Consider the following 13,901-nt stretch of genomic DNA (forward strand, 5'->3'; position numbering starts at 1 on the left):
GGGGTATCATGAGATGCGTTCGGCAATATAAATTTGAGATGCGAGCTAGCAGATGGCTAAACTGTCCTTTAAGGTTAGATTAAAAAAAAAACGAAATTGTTAATTTTTATGAATTTTCATGATTAATGGGTGCGTTCGGCATTGCAAATCGGAGACGTCCGTTTGCTCTTTTACCTTGAAAATCGTTCGGCAACTCGCATCTTTCTGCCACATGTCGTCTCATCTGCATTCGATATTAACATTTCTAGAGTCAATCTTTTTTCCTAGGATGAAAAGTGAAAAATTTCTCCTTTTACTTCAACGGTTCAAACTTTCACTTTCCTAAGGATAAAACATGGATAAAACATGGCGCCGACTGCCAAGTGGATCGCACCCCAAGACGGGCCAAGAAACCGCTCTCGTGCGCGCCAATTCGAAGGCGGAGCATAGAGTGCGACACTGTGCCGCGCGGCGTGTGTCGCGTGTTGCCACATCACCATCGCGCCCAAGCGCATTTCGTAGCGTGCCCTCTACGGTGTGTAGATCGCGCTCGTGCCGATCGCAAGCCACTTCGTTAGAGTCGTAACAGCCGCGATTATACGTGGAAAGGAAACGTGAGAGAGCCCTGGGCTGCCTGTCTCTGCCCTGCGTACGTCAGCCAACATGACAACTCGTCATTCCTAAGTTCGCAGTCCTCCTCATACGAGAGAGAGAGAGAGAGAGAGAGAGAGAGAAAGAAAAAGAGAGAGAAAGAGAGAGTGAAAAAGACTGTCCTTTCTTTTTTTCCTCCCAAACGTACCACGAGGAACGATAAATTGCGGAGTCACGAGCACAGCTGCTATCGAACCTTCGACTTAAGAAAGCGCACGTGCTGATCACTGAACGAGCGCATCGTCATCGATCGCACTGATCTTCCCGTTCGAGGGCCATCGCGCGGCATCATGAGTGCATCTCAGGCACCAGTGAAACTGCGCAACGGGGTGGTGAAGCAGGTGAGGAACCGGACGCCACCGGATCTTTCTCGTGGCTCTTTCTATTTGTGCCGTGCCGACTCAACTGTTGAGTGTTGATCCCCTACCCATCCAGTTGGCAAAAATCGCACCATAGAACATATGGTTGCAATCTGGAGTACCATTGCAACAGCCTGCCACGTGATATTTCCTAAAATTCTTTAGATATGCACTACGTTAATGAGGACGTTTTCACTGCCCTGTTTCTTTTTAATTTATTTATTCGTTGTACGATGAGAGTTTGTTGCTGGAAAGTTCTATGAAAGATATTTGCAGATTAGCAGTTGCGTAACTGGTACTCACTCCAAAATATGATATGGTACTGGATATTTTGGGATACTTAAAGTTTTCTCACGCTGCAAAATTTTATTCTAAGAATAACATCAAATATTTGTTACATTTATGTTATTTTGCATTTATATTTTTACTATCCTTTTATTTTTTAATTTATTTCTTGTTGAGTATTATGATTTAGAACGTTTTTGGAAAGATATTAGCAATTGCGTAATTTTAATCCAAGATATAATATGGTGTTGGATATTGTGAGATACTTTAAGATTTTTCACACTGTACAATTTTTATTCTAAAGATAATATCAGATATTTGTCATGTTAATGAAAATATTTTCACTATTCTCTTGCTTTTTGATTTATTTCTCGTTAAGAGTAAGATTATGATTCAGGAAATTCTATCAAAGATTAGCAGTTGAGTAATTAGTGTTCTAATTAATCTGAGATACATGGTGCTGGATTTTGCTTTCTCATGTTGCAACATTTTAATTCTAAAAATGACAAATATTCTTTATATTAATGAGAATGCCTTTACCGTCTCCTTGCTTTTTAATTTACTTCTGATTGAAAGTGTTAAGATTCAAAAAGTTCTATGAAAGGTATTAATAATTGCGTATTTGGTATTCAAATTTGAAATGTAATGTTGTGCTGGATATTTTGGGATACTTTGAACTTTTTTATACTTTCTCTACAAAATTTTAAAGGTACAAATTCTAAAAGTGATAGATATTCTTTATGTTAATGAGAATGTTTTTACTGTTTTTTTTTGCTTTTTAATTCTATTTCTTGTTGACAGGAGTTCGTTGCAATGCAGAAAAGACATTAATATTTTTATGAAAATTGCATAAGAAATTAGTAATTCTATGAAAGCTATTAGCAAATTTGTAATAAGTATTCTGTGTAAAATCTATAATGTGATACTCTGAATATTTAGGAATGCTTTCTCACACTGCAAAATTTTAATTTTAAAGGTGACATCGGGAGATACCGTTGTCATTCGCGGACAACCTATGGGCGGTCCTCCACCCGAAATGACAATCACTTTGTGCAACATTACAGCTCCAAAATTGGAACGTTGGAAAGGAAATGATAGGTACGTAAAATACGCATATACTATACAAAATTATTATAAAGATTATTATAAAGATTTTTCTTGATTATTTTCTAGTTTTTTGACTAAACAGAGATTTATATAAGTTTATTGACAACAATTTAATTATAAAATTAAAACAATTTACGTATTTATAGCACGGATGAAACCAAAGATGAGCCGTATGCTTGGGAAGCAAGAGAATTCCTACGTCGAAAGTTGATTGGCCAAGATGTTACTTTTGCAACTGAAAAGTCGATCAACACTGCCAGAACATACGGAACTGTTTGGTTAGGGAAAGGTATTTATTTGATATACCATACATTTGCTAAACTTGGAAAATTGGCTGCGTTCATCAGAAAAAGCAGATTTACAACTGTTAAAGACTTTTTTAATTATAGTATGAATAGTTTATACATTTAGATCCTGCGAAGAATTAAGGGCAAGAACCAAAGATTCTTACAACAGTGCTTTTTCTGCCAAATGCAGCCAATGGCCGCGAAATTTTCTTTGCTGAGGTAGAACTATTCCTCTAAATTTAAAAATATAATCCAGTCAGTGCAAAGAAAACTTTCAACAGTTGCAAAGTAAACATTCTGCTGAACACGGCAGTGATTAAATTTTTGCATCTAATCATAATTGTGTTATGCAGACAGGAATGGTGAGAACGTAATTGATACTTTGGTGTCTGAGGGCTTGGTGACCGTTAAGAAGGACAACCGCAATCCTACGGCTGAACAACAACGGTTGATCGAATTGGAGAATACAGCGAAACTTGGAAAAAAAGGAAAGTGGTCGGATTCACCGCCTTCCGAGCATATACGGGACATCAAATGGACTGTCGACGATCCTCGGAAATTGGTCGAGAAATTCGCCAAAAAACCAATCAAAGCAGTAATTGAGTTCGTCTTCGACGGCTCTACCGTGAAGGCTTTCCTCTTGCCTGATTTTTACAATATAACGCTGATGATCTCGGGTGTTCGCTGTCCTGGCTGGCCGAATGGTCGTCGCGATAATTCCGTGGGCGATCCTTATGCAGACGAAGCTAGATACTTTGTGGAATCGCGGCTCTTACATAGAGACGTCGAAATAGTGCTGGAATCGGTCAACAATAATAACTTCATTGGCAGCGTCATTCATCCTAAGGGTAACTTTGTTAAAATCTGATATTTTATCACTAGAAATACCAAGAAGTCATTATTGACTGTTTCTATTTTTTAGATAAATATTATATTTTTATGTAAAAGATAAGATTAACAAATTTTTTTATTTTTAATAAATATTATGTCCTTTATACTGATGAAATATTAATTTTTATGTTTTTTTTTAAATTTTATAATTTATTTGTTTGGTCTCTTTTTAATGAGTAAGAAGTTGGTATTTCTAGTGTTAAACACATCTAGCAGCGAGCAGCGTATGCTAAATTATATACAATAAATATTCCAAATAATTGAATTTAATTATAATCAATAATTTTTTTATTTGTATTAGGAAACATCGCTGAAATTTTGCTGAGCGAGGGTTTTGCGAAATGCCAGGATTGGTCGATCAGCAACAGTAGATCCGGCGCGGAAAAGTTGTACCTCGCTGAGAAAGCTGCGAAGGAGGCACGTTTGCGATTGTGGAAAGATTACAAACCGTCTGGGCCACAGATCGAGTTTACTGGCACTGTTGTGGAAATTGTTAATGCGGATGCGCTTGTTGTCCGAACTCAGAACGGAGAAAACAAGAAAGTGTTTTTGGGTAGTATTCGACCACCCACTCGTGAAAAGAAGAACGAGGACAGCAATAATACTACTCGATCGAAAGATTTCAGACCTCTTTATGATATACCGTGGATGTTGGAAGCGCGAGAATTTTTACGCGAAAAATTCATCAGGAAAAACGTAAAAGTGGTAGTTGATTATACGCATTATTACCCGGCTAGAGATAATTTCCCAGAGAAGTTATGTTGCACCGTAACTTGTGGCAAAACGTAAGTATAAATCGATTTCTGAAATAGTGAATTTGATTACCTGCAGCAATAAATTAGTATACTAAAACTATATAAATATTTTATATTATTAATATTATTAACTTTTCTCATATATTTGCCTTGTTCACACACACATTTAATCTTAATTTCTTCTTTTTTTCTCCAACGTGAAGAGGTTCAGTTGCAAGAGGCTTACAATCACATTATTTAACAGAATATACATGTATTATTCCATTATCGAGTTGATTATATTATATAAAGTTGATTATGTTATACAATATAATAAAATATTTAAATTTCATTGCATTTAGATGTTTTATACAAATCAGCCTTTGTGAATGATTAAGTTTGCCATAAAATTTCGCTTTCTAATGATTTACAAAAAAAAAATTATTATTTAATAATTATTTACAATTTTTTAATAGTTGATAATTTTATCTTATTTTATCATGCCAACAGGAACATTGCAGAAGCACTAGTCGGTCGAGGTCTTGCGCGAGTGATTAAGTATAGACAGAATGATGATCAGCGTTCCTCTCAGTACAATCTCCTGCAAGTGGCTGAAAGTAAGGCAGAAAAATCGCAACACGGACTGCACGCGAAGAAAGACATTCCAGTTCACAGAATAGTGGATCTCTCGAACGATCCCTCGAAAGCAAAAGCATTCTTGACTTCGCTCAAACGAGCGCAGGGAATTAGAGCGGTCGTCGAGTTTGTGACGAGTGGCTCGCGGCTGAAACTCTACCTTCCCAAAGAAGACTACATTATCACGTTTGTGCTGGCTGGAATAAGAACTCCACGTTGCCAAAGAACATTGCCCGGCGGTGGTGTAATAAAAGCCGACGAGTACGGTGAGAAAGCTCTTGCCTTCACTAAAGAGCACTGTTTCCAACGAGACGTGGAGATCAAGATTGAGAATACGGAAACAAAGTTGAGCGGTTTCATTGGTTGGTTAACGGTGAATGATGTTAATATGTCTGTTGCTTTGGTCGAAGAAGGTCTGGCTGAGGTTGTTAATTTCCCGGACTCTGGAGAACTCACCAAAACTCTCAAAGCCGCAGAGGAACGTGCAAAAGCAAAAAAGCTTAATGTAAGTAAAGGTGTTTGTGTGCTTAATTATTGGAAAATGTACTTCATTAAAGAAACTGAAATATAATTTGCGTTCTGTAGATCTGGAAGAATCGCGTGGAAGCGCCAGTAGAAACCGACAAAATTGTGGACGAAAAGGAGGGGCAAGAGCGGAAGATCGATTACCAAAAGGTTGTGATTTCCGAAGTTACTGACGATCTTCATTTCTACGCCCAGTTCGTCGATCAGGGCAGCCTGTTGGAGAGTATGCTTCTACAATTACGTCAGGAATTAGCCGCCAACCCTCCACTTCCTGGCGCCTATAAACCGACCAGGGGAGATCTAGCGGTTGCGAAATTCAGCGGTGACGATCAGTGGTACCGTGTGAAAACGGAAAAGGTTTCCGGTACCAATGTCAGTGTGTTCTACATCGATTACGGCAACAGGGAGACCCTTAATGTTACACGAGTTGCCGATCTACCTGCGCGTTTCGCGACTGATAAACCATACGCTCATGAATATGCACTTGCGTGCGTGACTCTTCCGAGTGATGTAAGTAACGAATTCTGATACAATTCATTTTTAGAAAACGAAAAGACGCCTGTTGATGATATTTTTACAGACGGATGACAAGAGAGCAGCGGTGGATGCATTTAAGGAAGATGTTTTGGATAAAATTCTTCTCCTAAATATCGAATACAAGCTAAGCAACAACGTAATTGCCGTGACGCTGATGCATCCCAGTACAAATGAAGATATCGGGAAGGGTATTATTTCTGACGGATTCTTGCACGTTCAAAAGCATCGAGATAGGAGACTTACTAAATTGGTTAGTCAATTTCTGTTATATTAGTATCCATTTATTGCAACAAAATTTCTGTCTTATTGAAATATGAATTCCTAAACCCATTTTTATTAACATTTTCATAACACTTCATTCTCTTTTACTCACAATCTTTAATTCCAATCAACTTCAAAAAATCGAGAGACACACACACACACACACACACACACACACACATGTGGAATGAAAATCCAACCCATTATTTATCGATTATGAATCGACTACTTTTATGTAAAGTCACGCGTAATCTCTATTGTGATAAAATTTATTATACTAAAAGAAAGAAAGAGGATTAAAACAATTAAAAGATAATAAATAAAAATAAGTTTTATTTTAAAATGTAATAAAATAATTCCTTTTCTTTCTTTTACTGCTTTGTAAAAACGAGTCGGTGTCTACATTCATTGAAAATTTATTACATTTATATGTATGTGTTAATTTTATTTGCAGATCGAGGAATACAAGAAAGCCGAGGAGGATGCAAAGCACAACCATCGTAATATCTGGATGTATGGAGACGTAAGGCCGGAAGACGATGACAAAGAATTCGGGTTGTAATTCATAATGAATGCTCAATAATTTGGAATAAGCATTATCAATATGGGGAAAAAGAAAAGACAAGATCGTGTTATAAAAAAAACAATATAATAAATAACAGAATATACGAGTCTATGTCGCTACATAGATAAAAAAATAACAATGGTGAATGTCGATATGAGAGTGACATGTCGCGTTAGTCTCAATGCAATTATATCTCAGTATATAAAAAGACAATTGTACATAACGATTTTAATAATTTCTGTAATACAATGAACAAGGAGCGCATGCAGTCCTTGAACGAGACTATGCAATCTTTAGCATTACATGAATTCTCATCGACATGAACATTCGTTATTAATTTGGTGCCACAAATACAAATTGTTTGAGGACCTGATATTTTCAATCCGATATGAAATTTTCAATGTGCAATTCAACATTTTAGATACACCAATCATGTTAGATATGTTAATTGCTTTTCCTATGGATAAATAGCAATCATGTCAACTAATGTACGCGCTACTCTTTTCAAGTTTTTATATGCAAAGATGATCATGTAGCTGTAGAATTTGTAATTGCAGATTTAATTAGACAGTGGTAGTGAAACCGAGATAAGGAAGATTCATATCAATAAAAATATCAGAGTATTTTCAATTAAAATAACATTGGCTTCTTTGGATAATACATTTTTCAACTTTTTCAAAGTGGCACGTGTACGCGCGAATTCAGCATAATATAAAAAGTGAGAGATATACAGTAATAATAATGTGAAGGAAGATACTGTAAAATCATGTCTTTCTTGCCATCTCTTTCCGGATAAATTCATGTTATTCATATATGTTATACATAAACATTTAACATATTAATGTACTTACAAGAAATTATTTATGCACAGTTGTTCTACAAATCAGTCCTACAAATTGCAGTACAACAAATATAAAATTTTAAATATTCAAAATATATTTACGATAAACAAATGTTATCTACTGTGTGTTCGGGGAGAAGTAACTCGCAATATTCTGTGGTACAAAGAATATACGTAGATTCTATGCATCACAGAACAAACTCTCTTGCATGTTTATTTTATCAGAATTACTATATATGTATATATATTACATTATATAGCGTATCTTTAATTTACATCATCTTTAACTAACACTGGAAATGATTTTCTAATTTTTTTTTAGGCGTTTTGTGATGATAAACTTTTATTTGTGATATTTTGTTTACATTATCATTGACTGTACTTTGTAAATAAAATCTTATTGCATGTTTGATATACCGTACACACTGTAGGATCAGAAAGGAAAAGAAAGACTTGTTTAAATTACATTAAGAGTATTACGATTCTTTTAAAGATCCACAAGGTATACAGGAAGTTTTGTTACATTGATACACTTGATTCCTTTACATTACTGTTATACGTAGCGATAATACTTTATAATTGTCGAATATTTTTCTCTTTTCTGCAATAAAATAGAATATATCGAATAAACACAAAGAGTATCATAACTATGTTGTAGAAGTGTCTGAAACAATGATCAAGAAGTTTGAATAAATGTAAGAGGAATGTTTTCCAATATATGAAACTCACTAAAATGACCATGATCACACCTTGTTTCGCCGTTCATAAAGATATATACTGAACATTGAATGCACATTTCTTGTGAATCTTTACCTTCAATTAACACTATTCAGTTCTCTTTGAATTGCGATCAGTATTCCGTCGTTGATATGTAATGAATAGTTTGCAAGTTTTTGAGGTGAGGAAAGTGTTCATTATATTGAGATGTTGTTTCGATCAATAAATCAAATATTTTATAAAGTAAAAAGATCATTTTAATATCACAAAATTTTAATATATGTTAAAAAAATTGATTTATCGTCCTTAGAAAGCTACATATTCAATCAATTTATTTATTTACGTCCCAAAAACATGCGTATAAATCATCTTTGTATCACACAAATCTTCGTACAAAATCATAATTACTATTGTCTAACTTGAATTATCATCCTTAGGAAGATATATGTTCATTTACTATATGTTTGAGCACATTTGCGTCCCAAGAACACGAATATAAATCATCTTTACACCATGCGAGTCCTCGTACAAAATCGTGATGACTATTATCTTCGTATATCTGCATCAGTTCTTTTTGGGTATCAAGTACTTTTACCGATGTGTTATCAAAACAGCACGCTAATTGTTCTTTTCTGGAAAATAGATAAGTTATCATAAATTTATATTATCGTCGAAAGAGTATATTGTATAAGAAATATTCTGTATAAGAGCTATATATTGTACAGACAAGTAAATTGATATTTCTGATAAATTCTCACCTCTCTGGAGTTGGATTGAATAACAGCTTGTGTACACCTCTATTACATTCGATCAACTCGCATAACGGAGTTTCTGTTTGCCTAATGTCAATTATTGCAACGCTACCTTCAAGTGTACCTATTGCTATGATATTTTCCAAAGTAGTATTCCAAGATACTGCTGTTAAGGGGCAATTATTTTTCTTGAAGATGCCTTTGAAAAATAAAGAAAATTCTTTTTTAAAAAAACGTAATAAATTTGAAGATATTAAAAAAAAAAAATTATTATAAATATACGTACAACTCGCCGGTTTAGCTCGTCTAATATCCCATAGTAGTGATTCGTTATCTAAAGAGACAGATACAAATACAGAACTGCACATAGGCTTCACGTCTGTATCAGTGATTATGTCTAAATGCGCAAAGCTATACGAATATGTCGCGATTAAATCTTCTACATCCCACATTTTTAAGCTGAAACAAACATAAGATTATAAATCCTTTCTAGCTGATATAAGTCTATTGAACTTGCTCAATTATATCCTTCTAGAGCTGACAGTGGGCTTACTAAATCCACTATGTTTTGATTGTTTGAATAAAAATTATTCTTATTCCAGCAAAATAATTCAGTTTCCTCTGTGAAGCATTATTATTGAAGTAAAAAATATATTATATTTTAATTTACTATTAGTTCTTAATTCTTGTATTTATTATTGTAACAATGTACCGTTTTACACAAAAATTCAAACAATTCAATTTTTTTTATGTTACATCTAGAAGTTGTAATTGTCCTTTGAAATTAATGACTTAAAAAAAAAAATCAAATGGATGTAATCATGTAACAAATGTTGATTAAAAGGCAGTAATTAATTTCAAAAAATTCAAAATGACATAACTCGTATAAAAAGGGTAAATACTAAGTTTATTTTAATAAGAATATATTAGCAAGATAATGCCTATCTTATTATTTTTTCCTTTATTCTTGGCTTTTAGTTATGGACTCAGTTTGTTTAGCATCAGCTCCATAGAGTTAATATCTTTCTCTAATAATCTTTTCCTTAGCTCGTAATATCATATATATTTTGGAAACTTCTTACCAACAATCCATTCCTCCTGTGACAATATTTCTCTGATTAGAAAATGCAGACACCGACAGGATGCTGTCGTCATGCTGACATACATATCCAAGAAGCTGTAACTCATATCGCTCGTCTATTTCAACTGCTTGATAAACTCGCACAGCACCACTGTCTTCTACAATGACAAATGTGTTCTCGTTCAGGTAAGCGGAATCACAAACGCCGCTGTCCATCCGTTGCTTTATGACGGCTTTCTTTCGAGAAAAGTCCGAGATATCCTTGTAGTACCAGAGAGTACCATTCCAGTAGAGATCGACCATGTTAGTGCCTCCGAGAATAGCATTGTTTTCTACAACAGAAAGCTTCAGCTGTAATTGCTAATCATAAAGGAGTTGTACTACTTAAAGTGAAATTTCCCAGAAAATATAAACTAACAGTAACATTACATCAATATTATAATTTATCACTTAATAATACAAATGTGATATACTACATGTTGTATTATAATATAACTATAAATAAATTACGATATAATACATGATATCACAGTTATATTATTGAGTATGAAATTATGATGTATTGATGTAATGTTAGCGTTCCTGTGAGTTTTTAATTATATAATTTCATAACTTTTTCATAATAGATAATAACTGTATAATTGTATAATTAAATTCTATAATTTTATATCTATATAATTAATTTCATAACTTTATAACCATATAATTAAACTCCATAACTTCATAACTGTACAATTAATTTCATAACTTTATAACTATATAATCAAACTCCATGATTTTATAACAGTATAATTTCACAACTTTATAACTATAATCAAACTCCATAACTTTATAACAGTATAATTATAACTCCATAATTTTATAACTATATAATTAAACTCCATAACTATATAACTATAAATGTATAATTGACTCCATAATTATATCTATATAATTAAATCCCACAACTTTATAACTATATAAACTCCATAACTATATAACTAAATACTCCGGACACATTCTTTACCATCGTAAATTGAGAAAAGCTGTAGATGCTTGGTATCGACCGACGATCGGTTTTCTAGAAATGTCAAGTTTCTGAAAAGATCCCCGTTTGAGATCGAAGCACTATACGTGTTCATCGCGAACCGGATTGTCTATTAAACTACAAGAATAAGAATCAAATTTTATGACGATTCACAATCCCTATCGAGAAATTTCTTTTCCTCCACTGTATCGGAGCATCGATTCTCTGAGATTCTTTTTCGGAGTAATTCTCACTGATTGGTAAGATTTATATTTCTTCAATCTCTCCTTGAAATTTCACAACACCTGGATATCAATTCTTTTGCCTTTCAGATGATTTTCTCCAAATTTTCATGATAAAATTAAATTCTTCAAAAATTGCAGTTAAGGTTAAGTATGCGTCCGTATACAAAACGCGCGCAACAGTTTCGGTCTGCGCGTGCTCGTTGGAGTACAATGGTCTGGTTTTTTCAGCCGAATTTTTTGCATTGTTCATCTTTTCTCTTTTTCCTTTTAACGTGAAGAGAAAAATGAGAAAAGAGAACAGTGCAAGTTCAGCCTAAAAGGAACTAGAACAGATGAAAGATCGAAGCGAGACAGAGAGACAAGAAGAAGACGATAGGAAAATTAACTCGAAAGAGAGCGCGCGCATAAAAAAAGAACGATAAGCTCGGTTGAAATAAATATATTATTCAGCATATTAATACAATATTACAAGTGAGTCAGCAAAAGCCGAAAGAAATTAGAATAGTCGGAGACGCAATAATTCATGATTTTTGGAGAGAAAAAAAGAGATCGTAAAAAAGATAAACATAGGTAAATAGAAAAATACTTTTTTTTTCCTCGAATGTCTCTAATTAAATATATTCGTCTCATTTTTCCTGAGGAAAAAAATTCGCATGATATATTATAGAAATTCTGGAAAAAAATTCTGAAATTTGCATAAAAGTTCTAAAAAAAATGTATAAATTTAAGAATTAAAAGAAAAAGTTCTGTATTAATTAGAGTTGAAACAAGTGCAGGAAGTACAGTGCAGGTGCAGCCTGGACGATGAGGGGGGGGGGGCCGACAGAAAAACGAACGGACCGGTTTACCGGCCGTGGTGCGGCGACAGCGACGTGCGTGACGTAACGCGGCCTCTACACGGCTCGCAGTTCGCAGACGCAGTTCACGCAGTTCACAATTTCCCCGCCGTGGGCGCATGCGCATCGTTGGCCAGTCGCGAATCGGAATCAGTCCAACGGAATCTCGGTAAAGATACGGCCACGGGAAACGGGACAACACCGAAACGCGACGTTGTAAACGGCTGACGCGGAGGAATCGCGACGAGGTAGAACACCAGGCATCTTATCAATACGCGGGGCCCAACGCGTCGTCGACCACCCGTTGGCGCTTCAGCAGACGGCGGCGGCGGCGGCGGCGGCGGAGCGGAGGAGGAGAAGAAGAAGAAGACGAAGAGACGGTGGTGGTGGCGGCGGAGGAGGAGGAGGTGGTGGTGGTGGAAGACAGCAACAAAGCCGTGACTCGTCCGTCGGGAAGTTCGTCTTGATCCTCCAGTCAGGATGTCGTCGAGGTCCGACAAGCCCGAGCAGGTTTTACTTATCGAGCCGCAGAACGAGCTCCGATTCAGGGGTACGCTGTGATATCAAAATTTCAGATCAAAAGATCCGCTCATCTCTCTCACCCGCACGTCGTGTTTGTGTTTCTCTTTCTCTCATTAGTTTCTTTTTTTACATTTCTTTCCTCGCCGTGTTCCTTGTCGCCAACTTTATAAACGTGAACGTCGTGAGCGAGTGCAACGAAATGCGTCGCTCGCGACATTCACGGATGTACGCGACGAGAAGCTCGGCACGTCGTCGTGGAGCTACGTCGTCAAGATGACGTAAGGCCCGTCTCGGCCGCACGCGCGGCCGTTCACGTTCCTCGTTTTCCTCTACGACACGCTTAGCTCGCCCGACGATTGTGTTCGCGTCGTGCCGCATGTAGCCGATGTAACGAGGCGCACCGAGGTCGCGGCCGTGCCTCGGTGAACGTGTGCGACATCGCCAAGTCCGTACCTAACCCCATCTGTCCCCCGTTCGTGTGTCAATTCGCTGTCATCCATCGTGATCCGCCGTCGCGGCGCCGCGACGACGATGACGACGATCCGTCCGTCCGTCTCGATTCTCGCGTCCCGACGGGGGCGATTCCCCCCCCCCTCCTTCCCCCCGAGACGAGGAAACGAAACGAATAGGCAGGTGACGACGACGGGTCTCTCGAATAGTCTCGATAGCTCTCGCGCCCTCTCTGGCCGCTTCCGCAGCTGCCTTTTTTTTTTTCCCTTTCCGTTGTTGGTGAGAAACGGAAAAGGGACGGCGAGATCGGTCGATTTCCCGGTCTTTCGCCGAACGAAACACGATGTGCGGCCGCCCATCGATCGGCTCTCCGACGTTGTACTCTCAATGCCTGTCGCCGATCGCTAATCGCCGATACGAGGAAAAGCCATTTATTGAATTTATACCCGCTGCTCCACTTATGTTAGCCGCCGCTATACGCCGGTAATCTATAAGAGCCTCGTTTATTTATGCCTCGCGACAGGAGGCCGGCGGTAGAATCGCCTAGTTTCCGTTCGAATTTTGTACCATTTTCACCCTTTTTCACCTCTCGCCTTCTCCGTCTCTCTCTCTCTCTCTCTCTCTCTCTCTCTCT

General features: G+C 36.7%; 3 protein-coding genes across 5 annotated transcripts in view; 2 read left to right on the forward strand and 1 right to left on the reverse strand.

Annotated features, from left to right (window-relative positions):
• Positions 1–442: 442 nt before the first annotated feature.
• On the forward strand, positions 443–7,737 carry LOC108754465 (staphylococcal nuclease domain-containing protein 1). Its single transcript, XM_018496746.1, has 9 exons — positions 443–971; positions 2,251–2,372; positions 2,528–2,670; positions 3,022–3,516; positions 3,861–4,344; positions 4,804–5,434; positions 5,515–5,964; positions 6,035–6,241; positions 6,707–7,737. The coding sequence occupies exons 1-9, from the start codon at positions 921–923 to the stop codon at positions 6,812–6,814; spliced, it is 2,691 nt and encodes an 896-aa protein (XP_018352248.1). The 5' UTR covers positions 443–920; the 3' UTR covers positions 6,815–7,737.
• A 925-nt stretch (positions 7,738–8,662) lies between these two features.
• Positions 8,663–13,901, reverse strand: part of LOC108754468 (methylosome protein 50-like) — a 55,753-nt gene continuing 50,514 nt past the window's right edge. For 2 of the 3 annotated variants that reach the window (XM_018496751.1, XM_018496750.1), the window contains exons 2-5: positions 10,210–10,540; positions 9,414–9,586; positions 9,134–9,326; positions 8,665–9,007 (exon numbers count right to left, since the gene is read on the reverse strand). In XM_018496751.1, the coding sequence (XP_018352253.1) occupies positions 8,809–9,007; positions 9,134–9,326; positions 9,414–9,586; positions 10,210–10,511 (867 nt within the window). In that variant the 5' untranslated portion in view covers positions 10,512–10,540 and the 3' untranslated portion in view covers positions 8,665–8,808. Of the gene's footprint in view, positions 9,008–9,133; positions 9,327–9,413; positions 9,587–10,209; positions 10,541–11,214; positions 11,815–13,901 lie in introns of those variants that run through there. The other variant, XM_018496749.1, reaches the window with a different exon arrangement.
• Positions 12,334–13,901, forward strand: part of LOC108754470 (vesicle-associated membrane protein-associated protein B) — a 6,717-nt gene continuing 5,149 nt past the window's right edge. Inside the window, exon 1 of the mRNA XM_018496753.1 lies at positions 12,334–12,845. Within this exon, the coding sequence (XP_018352255.1) occupies positions 12,776–12,845 (70 nt within the window). The 5' untranslated portion in view covers positions 12,334–12,775. The remainder of the gene's footprint in view (positions 12,846–13,901) is intronic.

Source organism: Trachymyrmex septentrionalis, unplaced genomic scaffold (genome assembly GCF_001594115.1).
Source record: "Trachymyrmex septentrionalis isolate Tsep2-gDNA-1 unplaced genomic scaffold, Tsep1.0 scaffold8, whole genome shotgun sequence".
Classification (NCBI taxonomy): Eukaryota; Metazoa; Arthropoda; class Insecta; order Hymenoptera; family Formicidae; genus Trachymyrmex; species Trachymyrmex septentrionalis.

Coding starts and splice junctions, on each gene's coding strand:
- LOC108754465 (XM_018496746.1), top strand. CDS start 921: ATGAGTGCATCTCAGGCACCAGTGAAACTGCGCAACGGGGTGGTGAAG. Junction 5,965..6,034: donor GCGTGACTCTTCCGAGTGAT/GTAAGTAACGAA, acceptor ATATTTTTACAG/ACGGATGACAAGAGAGCAGC. Junction 6,242..6,706: donor ATAGGAGACTTACTAAATTG/GTTAGTCAATTT, acceptor TTTTATTTGCAG/ATCGAGGAATACAAGAAAGC.